Here is a 26908-nt window from a genome sequence, read left to right as displayed (position 1 = left end):
TGGTATCTGTCTTACTGCAGGTTAACTCAGGCTTCCGACCTCACACTCCTACCCGGTGCCTTTTACAGCATCAACCCTACACTGTCTCTCCATGACAGGTGCTCTGACCTCATTGCAGTCATGTAGTTGCCCTTGCAACCCTGTACTGTACCACTGCAGCACTCCGAGGCAGTGTCTTTGTATTATTCCTAGAGTCCCTGAAGACTCCAGTCCCCTAGTCAAGGCTCAACAGGTACAGTGAAAAACACTCTGTTAACTTACCTGTTGTATTGTTGTACACCCCAGTCATGCACATCAGGAAGGGGAGCTCCTGGGGATTGGCACCATCTGTTAAAGGCCCGTCCCGCTCCCCACGATGCAAGTGCTCATTCAGCTCCCCCACGCCACCGCAGACACTCGGTACTTGGACACAAATCATATACAGGAGACCAGAAGTAGAGTTCTCCAGCATGGGGTCTGGCATGGATTCACATGCTAATGAATATTCCCCGTTGTCAGGCTGGGAATCCTCAGTAAAGAAATAATCAGTATCAGTTTCGTTTTTTTGATCTGTCTTTCTTAGTAGTAACAAATCACTGATCTCAGGGTCATACTGCCCCCAGCCAATGACTGCCCTCTCCCTAAGCCCCGCCTCTGGCAGCCATCCTCAGATTTTTACTGCACGCTCAAGTGTTGGGCGTTCTCGTGTTTAGCTCTCGAGTTTTTTGCTACGTTTTCACACTTTTTCAGGAGATTTTCTAATTTTTTCGGTTTATTCGAGCCTCAAGCTCCACCGTTTCTACTTCCGACAACGGGTATCCGTTTCGGAATTCTTCTACGCCCCTCAAGGGTGAAGCTTTCGTCGAGTTTACACTTCTTGGAGGATTCCGGAAGATCTGCGGCCTACCTCGACGGACATGGCCCAGGACAAGGGACGCCCGACGCCCGGATCTAAGCTGCTCAGGTGCTGCCCTGGATGCGGATTGCAGAACGTTTTCAAGGAGGACGAGCACTCGCGTTGTCTCTGTCTTCATGAGGACAAGACGCACGTGGAGAAGGACTGTGCGTTCTGCAAGAACCTTTCGGAACGGACCAAACAAGATCGTCGTACCCGCCTCACCGCCTGGCTGGAGAAGGGCACGGCAGGTGAGAAGGCGAAGAAAAAGTCTGAGCGGGCTTCCAAGTCCTGTGAGGGCGCCCCGGTGACGGGGGCCCAACAGAAGGCCAAGTACCGCGAGTCCGCGGGCACCGGGAGCGCAGAAAGGTCGGGCTCTTCAGCTGCCAGGCAGGGCGCTACTTCCCCGGCACGTTCGACCATGAGCCAGCGCTCTGGTTCGGGGAAGAGGAAGTCCAAGAACCCGGGTAAGCCACTGGAGCGGACCCGGTCGATCTCGAAGGGGGAGCGAGGTGCTGACCCTCCACCCAAGGGTAAGGCCCAGGACGCACCTAAGGTGGTGAGGGCTTTGATCCATCCGGCAAAGGCCTCTGTCGAAGTGGTTGCTGCGACCCTGGCGAAGCCGGCTGAGACTACGCCAGTGGAAACGGCCTCTGGGCCCAGAGTGTCCCTGCCGCCGCAGAGGGAATCCTCTTTCTAGCCCATCATTAAGACCCCCGTGAAGCCCCCAGCGGAAAAAGAGGGGGGGGGGGGGGCGGTGGCCATTACAGACTCGGAATCAGCCTCTGAGGAGGAGCTGGTGGAAACCGCAAAGGGCCTCAACGAGAGGTCCATAGGCCTCAACGAGAGGTTCATAGGCCTCAACGAGATGATCGAGTGGGTTCGATCCCAGGGGGCGGTCCCTGCTGATGTGATCGAAGACAGCGACGATGGCGACGAAGAGGGCCCAGTGGAATGGCCTTCCTGTCCGTCGCAGCCCTTTCCCGAGCCCCAGGATAGCTCTGCGCCCATTTTTTGGCGATCCAATCCTTATGTACCGAGATAAGGAAGAGATTACCACGGACCCCGACGGAGGATCCAGAACCAGGCCCCTTGGGAAGCCCTCCGAACAAGCGGAGGAGAGTCCACCCCGCTCCGCCCCTCGCTCCTGCGAGACCTGTGGACCCCTCGTCCTCACCGGACCCTAGAGAGGATACGGCGACGGACACAGGGACGGACAATGAGGGCGGCGATGACACAGCGGACATCCCGTCATCGCCCCCCCCCCCCCGCGGGCTTCCCCACCTGACGAAATTGGCTCTTTCCACGCCATGATAACCGGGGCATCCGAACTCTTCCAGCTCTGCCCTGAAGAACAAAAAAAGGAAGGGTTTCTGTACCAACGACGAGAGGCCAAGAGGAAGGCGGTCCTCGTGGTACCTTTGCTCGGCACATCTGCAACGAGGGACTTGCGGTCCTCAAGAACCCTTCCACGACACCCGCCAAGAGGGACAGGTACGAGAGGAAGTACTGAGTCCCCGATGCCGCCCCACTGTGCCTCAGGGTCCAGCCCACGCCAGACTCTGTCGTCTCGGCAGCGGCTAAAAAGAAGGCAGCGGGTGTGGCGGCTTCAACTTCCACTTCCCCGCCAGACATCGAGGGCAAGAAGTTGGACTCCATGGGACGACGAGTCATGTCGGCGGCGACGACGATTAAGGCGGCCAATGCCTTAGCTATCGTGGCCCGCTACGACAGGGAGCTCTGCTTCAAGATAGCTCCCCTGCTAGACTTCCTACCTGATGACAAGAGGGCGGAGGCCCTAGAAATTCTGCAGGAAGGCGAGGTGGCATTGGATCACGCCATAATGGTGGCAACGGACATTGCCGATACCAGATTTCCCCAACTGGGCAACAGAGTTTGCCTCCGACGACGAGGATGGCTCAAGGCGACAGACTTTCACCAAGACGTCCAGACCAGAGTGTTGGACATGCCGTTCGACGGCAACAACCTCTTTGGTAAGGCTGTGGACGAGTCTATACAGGCCATCAAGACCGACTCGGAGACGGCCCGGGCCCTTGGGGCGCTTCAGCAGCGACGGCCCTTTCGGAGCTCTGGAGGCAGCATTGTGCCTCCAAAGGTTCCAGCGGTGGCTCCTCCACTTACCGCCAGACGGCCCGCTCCTCTTCCCAGGAGGCCTACAGAGGTCGCGGCAAGCAAGGGGGATCCCGCTGTCCTCGCCAAGGAGGCCAAGGCGGCAAGGCCGCCTCCAAGCAAGGGCAAAGTGGTGAGGATCTTCACGACAACACCACCACAATGTTCTATATACAGAAGCAAGGAGGCACCAGATCCCCAGCCCTATCCAAGGAGGCCCAGGATCTGTGGTACTGGGCTGTCGCCCAGTGGATGTTTCTGGTTCCCTCCCACCTGGCAGGAATAAAAAACACCATCGCCGACTCACTCAGCAGGGAGCTGCGCTCGTGCCATGAGTGGGAACTGCGCCAGGATCAAGTGGATCGACTCTTCCAACGATGGGGCAAACCCCAGATTGACCTGTTCGCGACGGCGACGAACTCCAAGTGCCGGAGGTTTGCCAGCAGGTTCCCACAGCCGAGGAGCATGGGCGATGCTTTCTCGTTCCCTTGGGACGGCCTGTTTCTATACGCGTTCACGCCGTTGCTGCTCCGCCTCATCAACCAGCTCAAGAAGTCCAGGTGCAGGATGATCCTGCACCAGCGTGGCCGAGGCAGATCTGGTTCCCGGACCTTCTGGACTTGTCAACGTCCCCACCAGTCAAGCTGCCGGAGGGCGCGGATCTTCTCTCCAGAAAAGGAGGCGCCATTCTCCATCACAAACCACAGTCACTGAACTTGCTGGCCTGGCTCCTGCAGTACTAGAGTTTGGAGGGTACGATATCCCGGCTGATTGCAGTGAGGTTCTTGCAAAGGCTAGGGCTTCCTCGACTCTCAAGTGTTAGTCATAAATGGAAGAGGTCCTCTGTCTGGTGCCGTGCACAGAAGATTAACCCTCTGCGGATTACGGCCCCTCAAGTGCTGCCATACCTACTGTCGCTAGCCAAAGCTGGAATGGCTCACGCCTCCATAAAAATACATCTGGCTGCCATCTCCCGATATACCAGGACTACGGGACGGGCGTCCTTGTGGTCTCATCGCCTGGTGAAGGAATTTATGAAGGGACTATTCCGATCATTCCCGCCGGTGAAGGCTCCTGCCCCAGCGTGGGAGCTTAATGTGGTGCTGACCAGGCTCATGGGAGCCCCATTGAGCCTATGCATTCGGCTCCTTTGAAGTTCCTGTCATGGAAGACAGCGTTCCTCGTGGCCATCACCTCTGCATGACGAGTGGGAGAGATCCAGGCCCTATCTTGCAAGCCTCCATACTTGACTTTTCATGACACGAGGGTGGTGCTGAGGGCGCACCCCTCCTTCATGCCCAAGGTGCCGTCGGACTTCCACCTCAACGAGCCCTTGGTGCTACCAGTTTTCTTTCCGTCGCCTTCAACGCCGGCTGCATCATGCACTGTCACCGGTTGGCAAACCGACCGCTGCCCGGCCGTCCGAGAGCCCATTCGACCAGAGTGATCGCTGCTATCACGGCGTTCTTGTCTGGTGTGCCTCTGCTGGACATCTGCAGGCTGCTACGTGGAGGTCGATGCACACCTTCACAAGATTCTACTGCGTCGATCGGGACTCCAGGGAGGAGTCCAGGGTCGGCCAAGCAGTGCTGCGCAACCTGTTCGCTTAAGGTGAGCCTGGTGAGGAGGTAAGAGATGCTTAATGTTGAGTTGTTGTATTGCTTAATGTTGAGCCTTTTGCCACCTCCCGTGGTTGTGCATGTGTATACTGCTATGTATTCTTTTATTCATGAGCATGTGAATCCATGCCAGATCCCATGCTGGAGAAGGAACAAGTTACTTACCTGTAACTGTTGTTCTCCAGCATGGGTCTGGCAAGGATTCACATGCGAACCCTCCCACCTACCCCTCTGTGGCTCTTCACTTGGTCATACTGCCGCTTGGCGTGCTACCAAATCTGAGGATGGCTGCCAGAGGCGGGGCTTAGGGAGAGGGCAATCATTGGCTGGGGGCAGTATGACCCAGAGATCCGTGATTGGTTACTACTAAGAAAGACAGATCAGAAACGAAACTGATACTGATTTTTTCTTTACCGAGGATTCTCAGCCTGACGACGGGGAATATTCATGAGCATGTGAATCCATGCCAGACCCATGCTGGAGAACAATAGTTACAGGTAAGTAACTTGTTCCAAATGGGCTGTAATGGGAACACACACCAGTGCATAGGAGGGCTGCACTCTGCTCTGCCCCTCCCAGTCCCTGGCTCATCCTAATGTACAATGGAGTAGCAAAATCTATTCTTCACCAATAAACCAGCACGTATAATGCACCTGTGTTAACAAATAGGTCATTTCGCAGAACAGTGGGAAGCAAGTACATTTCGCAACTGCAGGCTCTTTCTGCGAGGCAGGCTCTGGCAGCTTTGGGACTTGAGCCAGCAGCTTAATCACTGTGTACTTCTTAGGAGAGGCTTTTCATGCCTGGCAGTCCGAGTCATCACCACATTCCACAGCTCAGCTGTGCTGTGCTCTGTGACAAAGCTTGGCACGGGTGTTCAGCTGTTAGGCCACTCTCTTAGGCAAGTCTGTCGGCCAGTCCATTTGCATCCGATGAATCTCAAAGAAACCAAAAGAAAGTGCAGAATCCGAAAGGTAACACTAACAAGGTTGGGGGATGTCCTTACGTTGGTGAAAAGCGAAACACTGAGCCAGACAGCACTTCAATTCCATGCCATTTCACACTGCCCCCAATTCTCTCTAAAAATGTTTTTCTGCCCCACATACGCCTCCCCATTTCTCCCAATTTCACCTCAGTCCCTACCGACCAAGCAAAAAAAAAACTTGCCCCAAACATTTCCTGATATAAACTCCTGATATATAATGCCTCAGTACCCCACAAAAACACCAGTGCGTACCGACTTTAGGCGTGCACTTATGGGGATTTATCACTGTGGATGTTTTGTCATGTAGACAAAATTGGTCAGGGGTTTTGAAATGCACCCTGCAGTGCGCACACTGCACACGCCACCGCAAACTGCACAAACATGCTCACGTCACTCACTTTTTGCCCATACATCCATACAATGTACATGCACCCACACATTGCACAATCAACGTCACCCATGCCAAGACACACACACACACTGAAACTGCCCATACATGCTCCCACTGCACAAGCACACTCATTTTATACATTCACCCCGACAAGGCAATACATCCTCTGATTGCTTATACATGCACGCACAGACTGACTGTATAAAAGGGAAAACCTTTAGCTGCTCCAATGTGTTTTACAATTCGATCCCTGCTTCAGTAGCTGGGAAAGACAGGCATGTGTTTACGCAGACCACTTTCTACTGTGCCGAGCCCCTGGAAGGGGGAGACCAGACGAGGAGAAAAGCACAACAAGGATCTCAGTACCAGGGAACATCCTTACATGAAAATCGGTTACACTCTGGTATGCTGCAGGCACCCCCGTTTAATTTCTGCAGGAGAGAAGAAATCATTGCCCTGGGCAGATTCTCTTGGGAATCACTTCCACCCTCAGAATGATCATTTGTCCCCCCTTGCATATGAACTTTGCACAGATAAGTCAGGAAAACATGTATGCATCTTCGCTTGATTTGCCCTTTGCATTTCATCATGCATGTTTAGAAGCCAACAGCAGGAATGTCTTCAGTAACATAGTCTAAACCAGTGATGACAGCAATTATGTGCCATGTTACTTGGTTCTATTACATATTGGTTTGCTTCTCTTTCTTCCTCCAGATGAATCCATGCAGAAGCTATTCGATGGCGGAAAGGGCAGTGTCTTCCAAAGAGTGCTATCCTGGCTCCCTTCCAATAACCATCAGTTACAGCTTGCCGGGGCACTGGCTATTGCCAATTTTGCCAGAAATGGTAAGAGCGCACAAAGTGTTTGTCAAAATGGCTTAACGCAGTGTGGTATAATTTAAACTCATGTAATATTCATGTATATTATTCAAAAGCAGACTGTTTAAGACATTAAATAATTCAATATTTAAAAAGGAAGGATAGGTCGCATTGCTTTTATCTGAAAACCCTTCATCTAATGAGCTCTATAACGAGTCCCAGATGACTGCTGACAAATGTTATGTTGATTAATACTGCACACGGCTACCATTTGCATGGTCTCCAGGCGCTCAGGTGGCTCTGTAAGGAAGTGGGTTGGTTAATGAGGGGGGAGGGATAGGGTGAAGGTTGTGCTCTCCTGTTGCTTGCAGAACCAGGAGAAACCAACATCTGTGCGTGTCGGCTTTTTGAGTGTATACTGGGGTTGTGTCCAGAGGGGCAACACCCAGTGTTTGGGTTTTGGCAAGTGTTTGATGTGGCGAATGTGTGGTTAGTGTCTTTTGTGTGTACTGTGGCTGGCCCTTTAGGGCGTGTGTGGTACTTGGGAGGTATGCGGGAGAGGAGCAGGGATTCAAAGGGCAGCGGTACTCTGTTCAATTTGGTGGCTATACTGTGAAATACAGCTGGTTTAAAGCATGGTGGATATACAAAAAAATGCACCTAGATTTAAAACAGTTGCTACACTCAATTTCCGCTAAATGTAATGCAGTGTCTACACGCAAATATTCAGTTAAATGCTATACAGTGGCTACACTCAAAATTCAGCTAAATGCGATAGTGTCTGACCTTTTTTATTTTTTTACTCTGGATGGTAATCATTTTAACAAAGTACTTACTGCAGAATGACGATGTCCATAAATGGTGCACCGAAGTGCGATAGTGCTTGACGTATAACAAAACAAACACTTCATTCTGCGGATTGGTATTCTCGCATACCCATGGGAAATGTACTAAATCCTTCATGATTTCAGGCACAACCAATGTCTGGTCCTTGGCAAGTTCCAGGTGGTGGCTATGGCTCGATCGAACCTTTGCGATGCAACCTGGGCACTGGCACATAACAAAAATTACATCAACATAAGATTAGAAGGACCCCGGAGTTGTAGTGAGTTTGGGGCAGAGGTCTCCATTTTACAATGGTGTTGCCTGAGGGACTTTGCAAAGGGCATGGTTGTCGTGTTAGCTCTCCTGCAGTGTGACCCGGCGGTATTGGCATATCCGGGGCGCTTCTCCTTTTATAATAAATAACAGATTATTGCCACAAAGGATTCCTCCCAACCCCAAACTGCATACTCAAGGATCCTGTTAGCAGCACCACATGGAAGCTGCTATGGGAAGGGTCTTTTAATCGGTTGATCACTAAAACAAATCTAACTAATTGGAAGTTTGCATTGGACCACTTTGCGAAAGAAGCTGCTATCTAGCCTTTAGAAGGAAATAGACACAATGTGTTCCTATGTTCTCAATCCGAAGAGGCCGCAGTACAGAGATGGCTGGACATGCACAGTGGGCATGTTATTTGCTCTCAGAGAATGGCCATTCTAGGAAGGAGTTCTTCAACCTGGAGCTTGGTGATACATTTTGGATCTGGAAGAAGGTTCGGTCTCACGCTCTTGTGCTTCGTTGTCTATACCTCTTATCTGACAATAGATGGCAAACAGGTGCAGCATTTCTCTCCATTGCACCAGACCAATTTCCCTCAATAAAAGCAGCTTTTGTGTATGCCACAAGCCCCGCCTCTCTCCAAAATGGTGGTCCTTCGTTTATATGGGGTCCCCGAGTACCGTTTCACAATTCCGTTTCACAAATCTCCATAACCACCATTTTAAGGACAATCCATTGACAGTCATGCCCCACAGTTCATATCATTTAGTCAAGTTGAAAAGATTCCTATGGAATATGCAGAGATGAAAGGACCACTCCTGCCAGGGCACCTGAATGCCACTCTTTAAGCCACTGCAATGCTCATTTCTTGGAACACCTTACTTTATGCAGCACAATATCTTTAATAGAGGACCTTTTTTGCAGCCCCACACTAAATATTTTTAGGCTATTTGTTTCATCTCTCATGCCATGAACCTGCAAGCAACGGAATGTATCCTCCTCGCGAAACCTCCCACTCTGCAGAACGACCTCGTGTGTTGTGTGCATGTGGAGGATGGTGAGGGTTCATAGTTAAGAATGTGCCAGGGCCACAGACCGTCCTTCCTATGCTCCCAGGAATTTAAATTGGTTACTTTAGATGTGTCCTTTCTTAGCTTGTGCAAACAATGAATTCCATTCTTCTTCTCTTTTACTGTTCTGGGACACTACTCTGCATGACTTTTTTTTACATTTTTCTTGTTGCCGACAGTAGATATACTGGTTTCCTGATAATGGTTCATTATTCAGACCAGAGATGTTAAAACATGTCCCCCGCAATCTTGGTCTTTCAAAACTCCAATAAGAATGTGGGCCGGGCGGAGGCGGTCTCAAAACTGTAGAAATGATTTGACGAAGTAGACGTTGAGGGTCATGGTTGCGGGCATAACATGTCACAACAGGAAAAGGAGCTGGAGGTTCTTAAACCCCCTGATGTGCTGCCTGCATCTGGGAAAGATCTCGTCAGTCTTCTAGATGCGTCGCCAATAAAAAGATTTACAAGCTCATTCTGAGGTAGCATATGTCACCTCCGCAAACATCGCTCCCTCTAATCAGCATATGTTTTGGAGGGACTGTGGAGTGCTGGAAAACTTAATGCACATGTGTTTGTCCTATCCCATAGGCAATAATTATTTGGGAACAATTTTATTTTACATAACACATGAGATATTTCGCTGGCTCACAACCCGGTAGTAGTTCTTGTGGGATATCCTCCAACCATCTCTTGAAGGTGGACATTTGTGTGTCCATGAGAGCAGAATCGAATACTTGGCCTTTGGGAGGCATGTTGCCAATAGTCTACTGAGGGCCTTCGGGAGGCTGCTTGTCTTTCCAAGTAGACAAAGAAGAGGCTCCATTGGGATAGTCTGTTCATTATCTTGCCTGTCTCTATGAGAAAGCCGACCAAAACCTTTGTAGTAGTGGGCAGGACCATATCATATGAAAAATCATTGGACTTGGTATGCCACACTTCGAGCAGGCCTCACTGCTGGCCAATTGAAATTTGACCTGTCGAGCTGTAATCACATCTACCCTTTGCAACACCTCAGACTTGAATCAATTTTTTTGCAGCCTTTTACGGACACTTTACAAGTGTATAAACATGCTGCCATGTCTATTTTCCCATTTGCACCTACTGCTGGAGTATTGTGGAAGTGAAAGGTTTTTGTCATTTTGTATAGCGTGGAGACTACGTGCCTGCAGCTGACGGATACAGCAGAGGGGAAGGTTGGAGTTCAGAGGGTAAATCTAGGGTCCAAGAGTGAAAGGCCCCCTTCATACAGTAATATTGGTAGAGGGGACCATGCGTTCCACCCATCTTGGCTACAAATTGGTCTATGGTCCCAAACAAGCTCTCCGGGTACCAGTCACTAAATCGCACAGCTGATCCCAAGATACCACCACCCACTTGTCGCATGTCGGTGCCAGGGCCCGGACACCCCAGAGTCTAAATTCGGGGGAATACAATGTGCACTCATTTGTGGAATCCTTTCCAGGCGTTGACAGTACAACTAACTGGGTCGAACCTGCACTCATATTGGCCGTGACTGGAGATGAAGAGGGGACTGTAATGGGTGGAGTTGCAGATAGATGCCTTCAGCTCTCGGGTGTGGATGTAGCAATCGCCCCAGCATCCAATTAGACGCAATTCTTTCTTTTTTAAGAGAGCAGTGGATCTGGCTCATAGAGACAATATGTATTTTGATTATGCTGGGTGCTGATATGCTGTTCAATATTTTGTAGCGTTTGCTTTTGGTGTCTCGGTACTGTATTTTTACGTATAAATGGAAATGTGATGGAATATTTTGATATGCCTTCTCCTACCATTGACTTGATATAACTGTTTGCTCAACCCAATTCGACAAGTTAAAGATTTGGATAAAAAGAATGTGGGCCAGTTTTGTGTGGGTTCTGAAGGGCATTGACTGGGGCCTGACTGCTTTTGGAGTATGGCCCACTTTTGTGCCCTTTACTACAACTAGGTGAAGTGTGCCTGAGATCAGGGGAATTGGGGCTGTGAGGAAGAAAAAGGAAGCTGAAGACAGCTAAGACAGAAGGAGGCCCGCTAAGTCATTGGTGAAGAGGTGATAATTACAACAGGGCGACTAGGAGCAAGCAACCTTCTAAGACTCTGTGGACAGTCTCTTGGAGTCCAACAAAAAGGCTGAATCTATTCAGCCCTGTCGGGCTGACACATTGAGAAGCTGAACAAGGTGGAAATGTAAACCCTCTGTCTTTTGGTGGATATAAACAGCCTATGTGCAAGTCCCCTGTGTGCAAGTAAATAACACCTGGAAGCTGTATCTAGGACAACCTTTCTTACCCTGGTCGTCCTATAATTTACTATGGTTGAATCTGACATCTTGCTTCATTTTGATGGTTCTTGTTGAACAAAAAAAGAGAATACCTCTGGATCTATTTAGAAAAATAATGTATTCCTCATCATTTACAATGTGAAATTTCCTTCAAGACAAAAGCCAGACAGCAAAGAAACAAGACCTCACATAATAATAATGAAATAAGTCCTAATAAAATTAAAATCACACATCCATCCATACCACAGCCATAAGCCATTCATTTATCAACATTCACATATATACACTGTAAGGAGGGCATGGTATCAAAGTAAGATGGACACAACTGATCACAGTTCAAGGGTGTTTATTGAGCTTTGCCAAGGGTGTGATAAACGCCTATCTAAATCTAAAGATGGGAGCAAGCTACGACCATCAAATAATAACGCAGTCCTAGTGGAGTCTCTTCAAAATAAAAGGGCCTAAACTTAAAAAACCTATTGCCAATCCTTACTGCAAGTTTACAAATAGTGTGGGGTAATGTTCATGAAAACAAAAAAAGAAGTGTTCAGAAAATGATAAATCGGGGTGTTCAGGCCGTTTGCCTCCCTTCCCCACGTTTTCAGCCCGGGACAAGGCGCTTCCCTTGTTCATAGAACACTCGTGGGGTTCTTCGGCACAAGGACACAGTTCTATTACAAGCATCAGGGCCTTCTATGCCCAAGTCTCTTAAGTTATCAAAAGTCTCTTGATCCAGAGGGCCTGATGTGTCAAACAAAAAAGTTGCATTCCAAGTATTCAAGTAGGGCGATTCACTCTTCGACCTGGATCCCCTCATCTGGGCTCAGATCCCTTTTGTACCACAATCTTTTCTCGGGTGACTCACGGTTCACTGAGCATCTCCCTCAGTCGGTGCTCAGATCCCCTTTTCACAATTAGTCTCCCTCAGCTGGGCTTGGACCAATTACAGTTCATATTAGCTATCAAAGACTTTTGAATGTGCACAGGGTTTGGCTTGACTCGTTGCAGCACCACTTCGATTTCAAAGTTCACAATTTTACACTCAGTTGCATACCTAACAGACCCTTCGAATGAGTATCCACGTGGCGCCAGACCACACTGTATATTGCATCTAACGTTGGTTTCAAAAGTTCAGCCACTCCTTGGATATTCAATTATATTCGCATCGCTCATCATATACATCCTACACGCAGTTCTTCACAGATTTCTTCATACAATGTTGCCACTTGCAACCTTGGTTCTAACACAGACCGGTCTGCTATCAGTCTCCCCACTCACCGGCTGTGCTGACTTTACTGGGTGGGGCGGCTTTGTTGTAGGAGCCAAGGACAGTACCATGCCGGCAAGCGCTCCTCCCCGCCTCGGCTATCGATGCGGGAGAGCCCCGGGTACCTTCGACACACAACGCACCTTTCTTCAGCTTTAATTCCCGGTCTTATGTTTCTTATTGTCGCGGACTCGTGAAAGTAGCGGTTTCCTTCCTCTGAAAAGGCCAAGGGCAATTCCCTCCTTGCAACCCTTTCTGGTCTTGCCATCTTTCTTCTCATATTAAACTGCCATCTCAGAACTGCTGCTTCCTTGTGTGTTTTGCCTTGCTCAGAGTGTGATTTTGTGCTCTGCCTTTTATCCCTGTGAGGAAGTGTGATTGAAGGTGTGTGTAATTATCAGTAATTGCCTGACTCTGCCTGACCCTTGTGTTGGGACATGTCAGGTATACGGCTAGGCTGTTAGACCATTGTTGCTCACGGTGAACTGTCCGTGAGAACGTGTTCATGTCGGAAAAGGGGGCAGGGAGGTTCCATTCCTAGGTAACCTACCTGGTAGTATTGGGAAATGGTGTTACGACGAAATGTGAGGAACACATAGTGGCAACAAATTTGAGGAACACATGGTGGCAACAAGTAAGACAGGCGCAAGTGATTACAGTTCAAGAGTGTTTATTGAACAATGAATTCTGCATTCAGGTTGGAAAAATGCCTATTCTCAACCTAAATCTAAAATGGGAGCAAGCGTCGACCATCAAATGAAAAATAAGGCATTCCTAGTGGCGTCATATCAAATAAAAGTGCCTATACTAAAAAAAAGATTGACAAACCTCACAACTAATACATGAAGGGTGTGGGATAGTTCTCAAGAAAAGAAAGAAGTGTTCTCAAATAATATGTCAGGAGCGGTAGCCTGGGTCTCCCTTCCACACGTTTTGAGCACAGGGTAAGGTGATATCTTGGAGCACAGTACAGTCTTGGGCTTCTCCAGCTCGAGACAACAGTTCTAATGGCAGCTTAAAGAGCTGTCAATGGCCAAGTCTCATTTCACTTGAAAGTCTCTTGCCTTCGAGGACCTGAGGTCTTCAACTAACAAAAATAAAGTTCCTTCAACAAATGAAAGTTTGTTCCCAATGTTTTCTGGGTGATGGGTTCCCCCTTGGGTCCCCTCTTCTAGGCGCTGACCCTTCTCTCCTCTCTTTAGCGGGATTCACTTCCCTTGTTTTCTCAATATCTTTTCAAACAGTTCATAGTGGACATCCCTCTGTCGGGTTTTATGTCGGTCAACACTCTGTTTCTTGGGACTTTAGACGTTGCCCCTCTTGGGATTTGCTTCCCCTTGTTTCCTCTCACTGAGGGATTCACTACATAAACATACATATAAGACAACCATACATTCGCTGATACTGTGAGCAGAATGGCATTGAAGAAAACAAAGATGTAATTATGTTTAATATATCCATACCAACTGAATAGAGGGTAGTTGCCCAGTAACTGCAAATCGTGATAGCAGATAGAATTCTCTCAATTGTAAGAACAATGTAATAGTAGAGAAGAGCAAGGGAAAGCCAGGAGATGCAAGCAGGTAATAAACACTTTGGTCACATTTCAATTTTTAGGTTAAGCCTTACAAGGAATAACTTACAATCTTGTATAATGAAGCTGTTTACAAAAAATGACACAAAATGGCCTCCAAACAATGACATACTTTGCACATTTACAGTCATTCACTTCACATGGATTAATGCTGAACATTATTTCAGCACACATTGACTCAAGACTGAGGTTTAATCCTGTCATGACGTATGTAAAAAAGTAATCAACATGGGAAAACTGAGCTCACCCCTTCTTAAAACTCTAGACAAACTAACTGACTAATGCATAGTGCTGAGTAATATTGATTCTTATGTTAGACATCAAGCGTCTTACTGGGATGCTTGTTTGCTTTTGTTGAATCTAAATACTTTTCAAAGCTATAGATTTTGTAACTTTCCCTTGGACATCTGACATATAGCAGAGTGGAGGCCACACAGTTTCCAAATACAATCTCTGGTATTGTGGTAAGTCCTTTTAAGCAGTATTTGTTCCTGGCATATGACTGTCTTCTGCTCACTAATGGGGGCTAAATAAGGGTGACCAGGGGTCTTTCCCAAGACCAGGGGTCTTTCCCCATGGTCATTGACAACTAGTATGGGGAGCTGAGATAATTGTTGAACAAACAAGGAGTTTCCAAAATGAGACAGGGGTCCTTGACACATTTCTCGTTGGAGAAATAAATAAATGTTTATATAACTGGGATAGGTTTGCTGTTAGTATGTATATTTATTTATTTCCTAACTATCTGTGTGGTCCGTGGATGCTGTGTTTTTCCCAGAATTATATTTTTGCAGAATGCTATGTGATAAGAGAAGCACCACAACACATTTACAGGTCAAGGGAGCCTTTTATGTATCTGTGTGCCAATTTATGATATGTATTGCATGAATCACTGGATATTTCCACTTCTCCTGGACGGCAAATCCTTTCCCATGTGGCCAGGGAGGTGAGGCTGCTACCCGATAGTCCCCCTGGGCTGGTATAATGCGTGAGGATCTCATGGGGAGGGGCTCCTCCTCCCCCACCCCTACGGAGGAAGATGACCATCTAGGGTATAGCCTTTATGAAAACATCAGACCTACTCTCTAGCCTCTCCTTCTGCAAACCTCTTTGTAGACAGTAGACCTATGTACTCTTTTAAGGCAAGCTACCTCAAGGTCCTGAAAAGTACTGAGACGAAGAAGAACATCAGGAACATATGTAATCCAAGTACTGTGACGAGGTGGGACACTGGAAAAATGAAGGTCGGAAGATAGCTCAGGGGCAGCGTGTTTGCGTGGAATCCCAGGCTCTCACTTAGAAACTAGTCCAAGATAAGTGCGTTATAAAAGAACATTTATAATTATTATAATTCTAGGAGCAATACCAAGAAGGAACTGCAGCGGTATAGACTATCGCGGAGGCGTGGTTCACCCTAAACCATAACCATCAAAGCAATACCTATACGGGAGCCACAGCCAACCAGAACAAGGACCATGAAGCCCGGGAAGCACGAAGGAGATATCAAAAAGGCCAGGACAGAGCTGAGAGCTGTCCACTTCCAGAGTCTAGAGGACAACAGGACTCCTTTGCTGAACAGAGTCCAGATGGTAACAGGAGGCTGGCAGACTGTGACGCAAACACAAGAGCCATGTCCATACGGTTGGTCAAAGGGCTTGGAAGGGGATCTGTGAGGTGAAGGCACAGCGAAATGGAGATGCAAGCGCAGCATACAGAGTAGAAGAGCGTCCCCAGGAAGAAAAGGCCATGCATCCTAGGAACAGGCAAGGTAACAGTAGAGGCATGGGGATCAGTAGAGTCTCGAAGGTACAGGAGGCAAAAACCCTTTATAGATGTAACTAGCAGGACTATACCCCACGTGTCAGTACTTGTCAAGAGAGGCAGCCAGGGGGACATAAAGAGAAGGGGAGAGAAACCTGGGTTGGGGACCCAAACCAAGAGAATGATAATAGTCATCTTCCTTGTGACAGTCGTTGGCAGGCAAGTAAACCAAGGGGGCCAAATCAAAGAAGAGAAAACGGGGTTGGAGACCCATATTCCTATTCCATATTCCTTGTGTCAGTATTTTGCAGGGAAGTGAACCAGGTGGGCCAAACCAAATAAGAGCAGCCATAAAGTGTGATGCTATAATGGGGCCTGGAGAAAGAAAACTCCTACCAACTGACTTAGTCTTAGCGCCCCCCCAACGGTACATACATCCGATTGGTCAGGTCTCACTTGGAAACACGGTCTGGATGTAATGGCTGGGGTCATGGACCAGACTACCGGGGTGATGTCAAAGAACTTCTCCAGAACTGTACATTTTCTTACCATGTAAAGACTAGGGAGAAAATCACCCAGGGGAATTTAGAAAATGCCTATTTCCCAAACCTGTAGCAAGCCAAAAGCAATACCTGACGGAAAGAGGAATCAAAGCTTTTGGGGCACACCGACCAAGATCCACACCCTAAAGTGCAAATGCCAAAGCCCCACACAAAGAAAGTGCCCCTGAGATAATTCCTGATTTACTGTTCGCAAAACGCAATGACCCTATTCTGGTCAAAGCCTTCCTGAAAGTGAGGATGAAGGCAGAAGTAAAGAAGGTCCATCCTTTTTCCCTTTTTAAAACAAGGGTTATTATATCTTGGAGATACCACCAATGAGGGAACCCCTCAAACCCAAATAGTGGTCCCTAGAAGCCATCGAAGGGTAGTCCTAGAAACAGCACTTTCTTACCTAACCTCGGGACATTTAGGGAAGGGCAACAACACAGGCACAGGTTGTGATGAGGTTTTACTGGCCAGGCATGTATGCAGATGTAAAGAACTTTATCGCTACATGTTCTCTCTGTCAAAAGACCGCTCCACATGGCCCTCCTCCAGCTCCATTACAACCATTGACCATAAGTGAGGTCCCTTTTCCCAGAATACAGATGGATTTAATAGGCACATTAGAACCATCTAAACTAGGGAATAAATACATGTTAGTCATTCACGACTATGCCACACGCTACCTTGAGGCCTTCCCATTGAGGAACAATACATCTCAACAAATCTTAAAAAACTTGATCCCTTTTCTATCACGGGTGGGCTTCCCGAAATAAATGTTGACAGACCAAGGGACAACATTTATGAGCACGATCATTGCAGAAGTAAAACAAATTTTGCAGATTAAAACCCTTAAGAATCATCACCCACAGACAGATGGTTGGTTGAAACAGTCAATAAGACCTTAAAAAGAATTTTGAAGAAATTGCTAGTGGCCGGCGGCTGTGATTAGTATATGATGATTCTTTGGGGCTTATTATTTGACAGGAAGGCTCCCAAACTTCCCTGGGTTCTCCCTGTTCAAGCTACTCTATGGACGCGATCCAAGAGACGTGCTAGACTTTTTGAGGGAGGCATGGGTAGAAATCATACCCCTGACTTAAACCGCACAGCTGATTAAAGAACATATGACCGTCGTGAGAGAGTACATTCCCACCTTGCAAAAGTACAGGAAAATCAAAATGCCAAATATGATAAAAAGGCGATACCCCAGTCGTTTTCTGTTGTACAGAAGGTATTGGCACTTGTACCCACTTCAAAACACAAAATGCTGTCCAGCTGGCATGGCCTCAATGAGGTCTTGAAGAGAACTGGCCCCTGTAACTATTGAGTTGTCCAACCCGATAGATGAAATAAAATCCAAATATACCACGCCAAGCTTTTGAAGGAATGAAAAGAAGTCCCAGTTTAATCTTCCTCCATGGTAATGGCCAGTTTCTTGTCAGAATAGACAGAGGGAACCAATTTAGTACCCCTTCAACTTCCACCACAGCAACACATTCAAGATCTTTTGGCCCAATTCCCGGATGTCTTTAGTTGAAAGCCTGGAAGAATTAAAGGAATCCAACATTACATCGGCACTACAATTAGAAAAAACATCAATTTTAGAGCTCTATCAGAGCGCAGAGGTAAAGAAGGAAAAAGTCCCCCAAGAGGTGGAGAAAATGTTAGCTGGAGACATTATTGAACCACCTCAAAGCAGTTGAGGTTTTGTATAGACTTTAGGAAACTCGGTGCCATTTCCCAGTTCGATAATTATCCGATGCCACAGATTGATGACCTTATTCATCGACTGGGGTCAGCAGTCTACCTTTCCTTGATTGATCTCACCAAGGGCTATTTGCAGGTGCCTTTAAATCCCACGGACATAGAAAAGACAGCATTCTCCACCCCAGAGGACTATTTTGTTTTAAAGTATGCCCATTTCAGCTCCATTGTGCTCCTGCTATTTTTTGATAGCTAATGGACCAGATTTTGTGACGATATTCCAGATTTTGCAACGCATATCCAGATGACAGTCATTCATAGTCAGTACTGGGAAGAGCACGTAGCCCAGTCGGCAGTGAAATGCTTGGGATTGTTTGTGGGGAATGGGTTAGTCCAACCCCAGTTAGAAAAGGTCAGTGCTATCCAGGAAACACCAGCTCCAAAAACGAAGAGATCTGGGGACCTTTCTTAGGACTTGCTGGATATTACAGGAGGTTCACCCGCAATTACTCTGCCATCACATCTAGTCTAACTGATGCTTTGGCAGAGGAAGGATAGTGGGCAGACTACACCTGAAGGTCCTGGAAAGTACTGACATGAAGAACAACATCAGGAACATAGGTAAGCCAAGTACTGGGACGAGGTGGGACACAGGAACAATGAAGAGCAATACCAAAAAGGAACTGCAGCGTTATAGACTACGCCATAAAAATCAACAATGAACTACCTACCAGAGCAACGCAAACAAAGAGAGCGAGAGACGAGAGACCGGGAAGCGAGAAGGAGATACAGAGAAGGCCAGGATGGATCTGAGAGCTGTTCACTCAGTCGAGGGGACAACGGGACTCTTTTGACCAATGGTGTCCATATGGTAACATGGGGCTGGCAGATGGTGATGTGAACGCAGGAGGCGGCTTCATTCCAAGGGAGATCCACGAGATGAAGGTACTGAGACACAAAGATGCCCATGCAGCATACAGATTAGAAGAGGGACCCCAGGAAAAACCGGCGACGCATCCCAGGAACAGGCAAGGTAACAGCAGAGGTGCAGGGACTGGTAGGAGGCAAAAATACTGTACGGATATAACGAGCAGGACTGTACCCTTGTGTCAGTACTTGCCAAGCGAGGCAGCCAAGGGGACATGACGAGAAGGGGAGAGAAACCAGGTTTGGGGACCCAAACCAAAAGAGTGATAAGAGTCATCTTCCTCGTGGCAGTCCTTAGCAAGGAAGTGAACCAGGTGGGCCAAACCAAAGAAAAGAAGCCAGGGTCGCAGACCCTCCTAAACATTCAGAGTTGGATGTCGAAGGTGTGAAACCTAATGAAGGGAAGACCAGGGGAAGGGAGTCATTCCCCCTGGTTGTAAGAGATTGCTTGGAACTTAGTGACCTGGGGAAGGGGGTCATTCCCCCAGGCTATTTGAGACTGAAAGTCAGAAGGGAGGTATTCTCCTGGCCCACCAAGGAAACATTGCGTGGATCTTGGACCATAACCCAGGAGAAGGAAGACCTGTTCCTGGGACTGGAGCAGCACTGCTTTGTTCTTTATTTTATAGTGTAAGGGACAGAAGTAAGGTTGTCTTGACTTTCTTGACATAGGACGGTGGACACTTTTACTTAAAGAGACATCCTGACAGACACCTTATCTTTAATTGAGGCACAGAACCCCTTCTTGGGAATAAGGAAAGATAGGTTTTCTCTTGCTTTATTATTTAATAAACGCCTTTAGCCCCAAACATGCCACCTTTGTGTCAGAGTCTGTCTTCTGCACCCTCACAGTATGTTGTGTAAACCTGCATAGAAAGCACACTTCTGTATAAAAAAAGGAGGATAAAATGGGAGGAGGACAGTGAGCTAAGGGAGGGTGTGTGGAAGAGGGAAAGGTGCCATCATTGGGTCAACCCATGAATCTGGAACCAATCATTGCGTTGTGGCACATTATTTGAGGGGTATGTGAGAATCCTGAGGGTATTCACCCAAGTAGGCCCAGAGAATCCCTTATTCAGGTGGCAAGGGGGGCTGGACGAGCGAGGGAGGATCACCTGGGTAGGGGAACCCACGGTTATGCTCGGGAGGGAATGCCCAATGTGAGACGCAGTATTACACAGGGGGAGAAAACAAGAAAACCAAGTTCCTGAGGCTTTTATGGGCTGTTCAAAATCACCCTCTCTTCCATCCAATGAATGTCCCTTACCAGAATCCAACAACCCCTCTGCATCTGGTAAACCTATTGGAAACCCAAACCCTGTAGCAGGAGGAAACTACATCTCCCAGAATCCTTATTTTCTGGTTGCCTATCCGAATACTCTGTCATTCTGCTCTCCGTCCCTCTGATTATTTCTCGAACTCTGTCTGCTTTGACAAAACACTACAGTTCCTGCAATAATTTCAAAAATCCTACAAAACTCACCCTTCAACCCCCCTAGGATGAGGGATATAATTCCTTGTTAGGCAAGATTGTATGCAGTACCCATAGGGTGCACTACAACAACCCTGACCTCCTGGCAGTAGTAACCCAACCTTTGGTATAAGTCTGTACTACACAGGTTGGTAGTGTGGACGAGTAGCCAGGCTTATCTCAAGAGGGGTCAATGTGAGCTGTCGGGGAGTTGCAAAGAGGTTCACAGTGACAAGTATTCAAGCAAACACTTACCCACAGGGTTTCTTGATAAAACAATTATTAATTTATTTACCAGTCAGTTAATATAAGCCACCTTCAGTAGGGAGCACTGTAAAACACCACACAAATGTACTTCAAAATTATACAATCTATTAGTTCAGAATCTGTAAATACCCATTTGGGATGGCATACAGCAGAGTCCTACACCCACAGGTGACTTCAATTGCTACAGTGCTGTTGACATTAATGTATTACTGTTGGCATTCAGAATTAGTTAAGGGCAAGTAAAAAGGAAAAGATTATTGGAGCAAACAAGTTACCACTATATTTCTTAAGCAGGCAAATACTTTCAGATCCCCCAATAAGAGTAATTTCAGATCCAATGTCAATAGGCAAGAGTCTGTATGGGCTGAAGCACTTCTTTGAAGGTGAGTAGAAAAGTCTTTGCACAATGTTTCAGAAGTCTTTGAAATATGAATCAATGTAGGTCCAGAAGCTGTTAGACTTGTGAGTAGTAGAAGATACAAGCAACTCTACAGAAAGAGGTAAGTTCTCTTAGACTTTGTACAGTACCTTTGAGATGAAGAAAAGATGTAGCAGATTACTCCTGTTCCTGTGAAGCTCTGCAGTTCTCACTGTTCCTTGGCCTCCATTGTGGGGAGAAGAAGGAGGACATCTGGGGACTCCTGCACTGCACTGGGACCGTCAAAACTTGCAACTGACAAACTTCACTTTCAGTGGCTGTTCAGTGTTTCAGCTCCTCGCGTCTACCGCAAATAGCAACACTGCGGTTCCTGGCTGTCGAGGTGGACTTTCCTGGCTTCTGGGGTCCCGCACTCTGTTGAGGGAGCTCAGGCTCGGTCAGTCCTGCTTCCTGGGAGTCTGGAGGATCTTCCTGGAGCTCTTGGCCAACTTAAAAGCAACGCACACAAACAGGTGTTCCTCTCCCTGGCTCTAAGGTTTCCAGCAGCAACTCTGTGGAAATTCAACCAGCTCTGAGATGGATGTCCAGGTGGCTTACTTTGGAGTTGATTGGTCCCACCAACTCGAGGGGCAAAGTAGTCCTTGCAGAGGCTTCTCTGTTGATGCGAACTTGGCAGAACTTCATGGGGCAAACCAACGGTCCAGGAGTTGTAGCAGGCGTCCTCTTCAAGTTCTTCTTCGGTTCCTTCGTCCAGTGGTCGACTCTGCCTTCCAAGCCAAAAGACTTGCCTTTTATACAGTTTTCTCCCTTTAATTCCAGCCTAGCTGTCACTCACCCAGCAGGTTGGCTGTCCTTGCCTGACAGTCAGCCAGCCAATCGTCACAATCATCACACAGTGCATTTGGGGCTCCTGGGAGACTAAGCACAGGGAATTTCGGGCACCTCCCTCACTTTCTGCCTACCCCAAACACCCTGGAGCCAGAGGTGGGCTTAACTTGTGAATCCCGCCAAAGGCAAAACGAACAAAGGGACCAAACCTGGTTTGGCACGCAGAGTAAATCTCAAAAAGGACCTTTCCACAAAGAAATGGTGAAAAAAGAAGAACAGAGCCATTTTGACAAAAATGGCACCCTTGGGTGCTTTACTGCAGCTGTGAACGCAGCCTGCTGTAAATGCACACCACAGTAGTAAAAACGAAACCACTGCCACCAGCCATTCAGTGAGGAAAGGGTACAATAAAATTGTTACGTGAGAAGTTACACAAAAGGGGATACAAGGTAACCCCTCCAGCATCCTATTGTAAAATGGTGTGTGCTGGGTCTAGAAAGTTATGTAAGTAAAGTCAATTTCACTTTACTGCTCTGGGAAACAGCAGTTTATCCCAGAGAAGGTATTTAAACCTTGCAGAAATCTAATAGACTTCCCTGTGTTAATGCATTAAAGGTGCTGTGTGCCACAATGTAAAAGATGATGCCTATAGAGTTTGTCAGACTCCACAACCAAAAAGAAACAGAGTACAAAAATCACATTCAAATACATGAGAGAGTGGGGAAAAGGGGTCTTACTTTCTCCAGGTTAAAAGAAATCAAGTCCTCAAAATCCAGCAAAGTTGCCGGGGGTCTCTAATGTAGAGGGAATTGACACATTTCTGAGAATTCTCCCTTACATTCCCCATGACACCTTTCCCCATCCTCCCCCGTAGTATACGTAGAAACTCTACCCACCCCCCCACAACCCTCCTTTCTGACTCAAACACTTTTTCACATCATGAAAGACAACGGACTAACACCAGAGCCGTTTACCTGCCATTCCCAACACAAGGGACAGGCAGAGTCAGGCAATTGATGGTAACTCCACACACCTGACTGCCCATTGTTTTCCCTAAAGGGATAAAAGGCGGAGCACAAGAGCATATTTTGAGCAAGGCAGAACGCATGAGGAAGCAGCCATTGCTGGACGACAGTTCAAACGGAGGAGAAAGGCGGAGAGATCTGAAAGGGCGACAAGGAGGGAATTGCCCTTGTCCTTTTCAACCCAGACCCGCAAAACCTCAGTGAAAGCAAATGTCAGACCGGGAATCGCAGCTGGCGAGTGGTGTCAGATGTCAGCGGTAGGTGGAACCCTCCGGCACTGATTGCCAGGGCGGGGAGAAGCGGTTGGCATCGTGGTACCATCTTTGACTCCAGCGGCAAAGGAAACGCCAACGAGTTCAGCAGAGCCGGTGAGTTTGAAGAAGCTGATAGTGGACGGGACTGTGTTAGACTCAAGGTTGCAGTGGCAACATTGTATGTAAAGAAAGAAGATCATAAATATAGGTCTTTTATGAGTGAAACTGGAACCAGACATAAGAGTGGTACAGTGCCACATGGATGCTCATTCAAAAGACTCTATTTGGTATCCCTTTGCTGAAAGAAAGTGAAGCTATTGAGCTGAGAACTTTTTGATTAGCGAAACTACAGAGTCCAAGAAGCCTAGGGGAGGCCAGCGGGAAATGTCAAAGTGAACATACAAGGGTCATGCCAAAACCTTTGTACACGAGAAAGTCTTTGACACGTTGTGAAAGTGTGCACAAAACTAAAAGAACTGTGAAGGTGGCGTTTGTGCCCGGAAGAGGGGAATGCCATGTGATTTTGTGAAAACCAGCAACTCTCATGAAATCACTGAAGAAGTTGCACAGTTGTTTAAAAAAGACATTAAGATTCTTGAAGATTACAAGGTTATGATATTTACTCTGGATGGCAGTGTGAACCCGACGGAGGGATGCCAGGAGAAAGCTAAGGGAAGTGAATCCCACATTTGTAAGAAAACAAGGTGAACTGTTTGAGGCAAAAGTTAACCCAATTGAGGGATGCCTACAAATTGGGGTGAACAGTAACACACCCGTGAACATTGTGGTAACAAACGTGAACCAGACTGAGGGATGTCTACAATGAATGGTTGATCTGAGCCCGATTGAGGGAGGCTATTGTTGAGAGAAGGATCGGAGCCCTGCTGAGGGGGATCCAGAGGCAAAGAGTAATCGCATACTGTGAAGAGTACCAGAAGGGACTTTTGTTTGTCATTTTGATATATCGGGCCCTCTGAGGCAAGAGACTTTGCATGAAAGAGACTTGGGCACAGAAGGCCCTTATATCAAGGAAAAGGAACTGTAACCTCGTGCTGGAGAAGCCCACGAGTGTGCTGTGCTTAAGATTCCCGCCTTGTCCTGTGCTAAAAACGTGGCGGAAGAGACCCCGGCCATAACTTCCTGACCTATCATTTTGTGAACGCTTTCTTTTCTTGTAAAGATTATCCCACACTATTTTGTAGCGGTAAGGATTAGCAATAGATTATATAGCATAGGGCCTTTTTATTTGACTGGACTCAATTAGGACTGTATTATTGTTTGATGGTCGTAGTTTGCTCCCATCTTAGATTTAGGTTTAGATTAGGCGTTTATCTCACCCATTCTTACAGTTTAATAAACACTCTTGAACTGTGACCACTTGTGTCTGTCTTACTTTGATGCCATGCCTTCCTTACAGGTACCATTTGGATGTTATTCTCATCTTGAATATTCATTAAGATATTTTGGCACACTACTGGAGTAAGAATAATTTGCATTATGAGGTTACTTTAAAGTATTTTTCTAAAATGATAACTGTTGAAGGCCAAAGTACCATGATCAAAGCTTATTCTGTGATATAAACCTTATTAATTTGTGTTTTAAAATGCATTGCATACAAATGGGTGCCGCCCAAAGCACTAAGGTTTAGCAAAATGTGTTTTTCTGGGTGGCTGTAATTTCTATTTTTTTCCAGGGACGCAATTCAACCGATGTGACTAATCATTGCATATGTTCCATTGATCTTAAGCTGGTAAGGCTGCTTGTAGTGAACACTGTCATGTGACCATTTGGAAGCGAGACCCATTCACTTCCTTTTCTTTTTCAGATGGAAACTGTATACATATGGTGGACAATGGAATAGTTCAAAAGCTTATGGATCTGCTAGACAGACATGTAGAACAAGGCAATGTAACAGTACAGCATGCGGCTCTCAGCGCTCTACGGAATCTAGCTATTCCCGGTAAGGAATATACTCCAGCAATAATTTGCAATGGCATAAGCAGCCCTTTCCTCGCTGTCTAGAAAACTTTTATCTTCCACTCTCATAAAATTATGTTAGATATATTTGAGTCAACAAATTAATGACTCACACATGCAGGGCTACAGACCTGGGGTGCAATGGCCCAATTTTCACGCTAACATGAGGTTGGTGCAATTTGTCAAAGAAATGAGAAGTAACCAGTGTGAAAGACTCAGACCTTTCTGGTGTCTGAGTTAATCCTGACCAATCTAGCTTTGGAGGCATCAGCAGCATTGCACTGCAAGAAGGAGATCTGCTGCTGATGGATCGGATTCCTTAATTTGGAAAGGAGTGTGTTTATTATTATATACATCCTCTGTTAGCAGTGACAGAAATTATGCATTGTAAAAAAGTGCCTATTTTCTTTAAATAGTAAATGCTTTTAGCTTATGTTGGCGGGTTATGGTCTGGGTTATGTTAGCTGCGTCACATTTGTTTGTATAGTTTACATTTTGTCTTTATGTACTTTTTTCATTTCAATACTTCAACTATTATTTTAGGTTAATTACTTGAGTCTGTGTCCATACTAGTGCTCCCACTCATACTCTTGCTGACATACCGACTCAGAGGTAGCAGGAAACTCTTCTTTAAGGTCAAGAGGCCAAGTCTACCCTCATTCAGGGAACATTTGTAATCCCCAAACAGTGTCTGAGCAACTGTAGTGAGAAACTCAACAGATTAAAATCTGAGGTCCTCATTCAAATATCATAACACATGCTTAAGTTCCTATAGCACTGTTCTACTACGCGCACTCGATTTATTTTTTAAAGACAAAAATATACCCCGCAAGCACTTGTGGAGAAAAGTATGAGCATGACGGGTTAGATTGCTGAAGTCAATGTGTGTTTGTATGTGTACGTGTACCTCTACTCAGCTGCTCAACAAAACCCTCTGCTAAATCATTCCAGACATCTCAGCAGAAGATTTTGCCACCATCAAGAACTCTGAGCGAAACAATTCTGACTTTAAGGAAGGCATGGTATCAAACAGTAAAACAGACACGTGATCACAGTTCAAGGGCGTTTATTGAACTTCAACTGGGTTTGAAAAACGCCCATGTAATCCTAAATCTAAAGATCGGCGCAAACTACGACCATCAAATAACAGTCCTGGTGGTGTCTTGTCAAAATAAAAGGGGCCTATACCAATAAACCTATTGCCAATCCTTAGTTCTAAATATAAATAGTGTGGGAAACAATGTCATGCAAAAGAAAGGTGTTCAAGAAATAATATGTCTGAATATTCAAGCCGTTGGCTTCCCCTCTCTATGTTGTCAGCACAGGACAAGGCAACACATTCAAGCTTGGCACAATGGCTGACTTCTCTAGCACGAGAATGCAGTTCAAATCTCAGTATCTCGGGGCCTTCTGTACCAAAGTCTCTTTGCCATTCAAAGTCTCTTACTTCAGAGGGCCTGATATAACAAACATTCCAAAGTTCCTTTCTCCTTGGGATTCTCATGTACAGCTTCTTGAGTGATTTTCACTTCACCACCCCAGGCCCCCCGCCACTGGGCTCAGACCCACTGTTACCACAAGGCTTTCAATTGATCTCCATCTGCCGGGCTCGGACCAACTTTATCCATTTT

General features: G+C 46.8%; 1 protein-coding gene across 2 annotated transcripts in view; it reads left to right on the top strand.

Annotated features, from left to right (window-relative positions):
* RAP1GDS1 (Rap1 GTPase-GDP dissociation stimulator 1) overlaps window positions 1–26908 on the top strand; it is a 909412-nt gene that overhangs the window by 765077 nt on the left and 117427 nt on the right. For both annotated transcript variants that reach the window (XM_069630545.1, XM_069630544.1), the window contains 2 exons: window positions 6714–6845; window positions 25126–25260. In XM_069630545.1, coding sequence (XP_069486646.1) covers window positions 6714–6845; window positions 25126–25260 — 267 coding nt within the window. The remainder of the gene's footprint in view (window positions 1–6713; window positions 6846–25125; window positions 25261–26908) is intronic.

This window comes from Ambystoma mexicanum, chromosome 6q (genome assembly GCF_040938575.1).
Source record: "Ambystoma mexicanum isolate Mex_15411 chromosome 6q, UKY_AmexF1_1, whole genome shotgun sequence".
Lineage (NCBI taxonomy): Eukaryota > Metazoa > Chordata > Amphibia > Caudata > Ambystomatidae > Ambystoma > Ambystoma mexicanum.
Note: the sequence above shows the minus strand (reverse complement) of the source record. Positions and strands in the feature narration are given on the sequence as shown.